The sequence below is a fragment of the Aedes albopictus genome, chromosome 2 (genome assembly GCF_035046485.1).
Source record: "Aedes albopictus strain Foshan chromosome 2, AalbF5, whole genome shotgun sequence".
Lineage (NCBI taxonomy): Eukaryota > Metazoa > Arthropoda > Insecta > Diptera > Culicidae > Aedes > Aedes albopictus.
The window spans coordinates 410,190,198-410,191,946 of record NC_085137.1 but is presented as its reverse complement, the minus strand read 5'-3'; the positions used below and the strand labels follow the sequence as shown (position 1 = coordinate 410,191,946).

Sequence of the window (1,749 nt, the reverse complement as noted above, 5' to 3'; positions counted from 1 at the left end):
CTCCCGCACCCCCCCTTCCCTAACATGTAGATCAGACACTCATGTGAGCCGCTCCTCCTGGAGAACAGACTCTCAGGTTTGCAAAGCAAACTCACCATTCCCTGTCCTACCGGGGTTGGTTACCCGATCTTCCCTAAGGTTGCACGCAAGCCGGTCGGTGCCACTTGATGGTAGGGATAGGAGTTGCTGGGCATCGGCTATTGATCTCCATTAGACCTGTATTGCGCGAACTACCTAGCCTTTACCGTGCCTTTTGCGTTAAACTCTACATTTTGTCATCGTTGAAAGAAGGAAAAAGGTATTTGTTTTCAAAATTGTACTATTTATCACAATCAACTTCAATCATATCAGATCCATTGCCTTAGACAAAATTCGTTGCCCTGAACATCCAGTGAGAATATGCCTAATCTGTTACACCTCACAGCAGAACTGGAGCAGTATAGGCGGCAGCGGCAAATGGAGCGGCAGCATAAGCAGCTGGGGCAGCATAGGCAACCGGAGCGGCAGCAGTGTAAGCGGCGGTGTAGGCCAGAGGAGCGATTCCGTTGTAGTTACGGGCAATGAACTGGGAGCTCTGAGCGGTCACCACAGCTGGACCAGCGGCGGCCACCAGTGGAGCGGAGTAAGCCAGCGGGGCGGCCACAAGACCGGGCTTGGCACTCACGGCGACAATGGCGAGGGCGGCAATGAAGATCTGGGGAATAGAAGCAGAGATCTAGTTCATATGCTTGCTTGTTAGAGTTCTCGAAGAATACTCACGATCTTGGCGAACATTTTGAAGTTTGTCTAAGTCGGTTGACTAGCTGCGATTGCTGACTGAACTGAAATGCTTGAGTGAACTGATACTGTGTCATCGATTGCCCTCAATATTTATAGTAAAATATCCGAATCGTAAAAAAGTACAGAACAATTCCACATGATAAGCGCCGGAATTGCCACCTCCAGCCAAAACACTCGAAAGAATCCTTCGAAATCGAATCAACATGCAAAAGACATTCGGTTTCGGCTGCGTTTTTGATGGGCCCCTCACTATCCGCCGCGCGATAGTTCAATGTACAACCAGCAGTATGTACTCTGCATTTTTGTCGTTAACGACGAAAACCACGCGTCAGGCGTGACCGCCACTTGCTTTTTGGCGGTCACCATCGGTCCATACTATCGTTCGCCGGATCGGTCGTCAACTGCACTACGCTTTTTGAATTAATCACTCCGCGTGTGCTTTATTGCCGAATGGTTATTAAGCTTGACGTTCGTTAGGCCTACAAATGAAGAGTGAATCCAAATCTAATAATTTGATTAGTTTGGGGTTTTCCCCGGCCAGTTGCACATATTCTGGCTGGCTAACGTTCGTCATACCCAAATCCAAATTTGGAATCTCATCTTTCGCAGAACAGTATCAATCTCAATTGACGTTGTGATTTGTGACACCTGCAATTTGGTATACGGGTGGTGATTGCTATAGTTGATTAGTATAGATGGAAATGCAGTGGGATGAATCCGTCGAAAACAAACATAAGAAAAAAAACATAGTACCTAGTTGTAAAACTTGTTTCACTTTTTTCAGGCACAGTATCTGATTACATTTGTATTACTAAAAATATATTCAAGATTATTGCTCTTCGTTAATTACTTTTTATCTATCGTAATGTTTATTGCTTTTTGAATTTGTTTTAATATGGTTCTTCCAGTCTATTCTAATAATTACCAGAATATGTTTGATACACTATGGTTTGTCCAATGGTCTGACAT

General features: G+C 45.0%; 1 protein-coding gene across 1 annotated transcript; it reads right to left on the bottom strand.

Moving 5' to 3' along the window:
- Window positions 1-301: 301 nt before the first annotated feature.
- Window positions 302-774, bottom strand: LOC109417943 (cuticle protein 63). The gene is made up of 2 exons (XM_062848544.1): window positions 760-774; window positions 302-715 (listed from the first exon to the last, which is right to left on the bottom strand). Exons 1-2 carry the CDS (start codon window positions 772-774, stop codon window positions 419-421), a joined length of 312 nt encoding a protein of 103 aa, XP_062704528.1. The 3' UTR covers window positions 302-418.
- Between the last annotated feature and the right edge of the window lie 975 nt (window positions 775-1,749).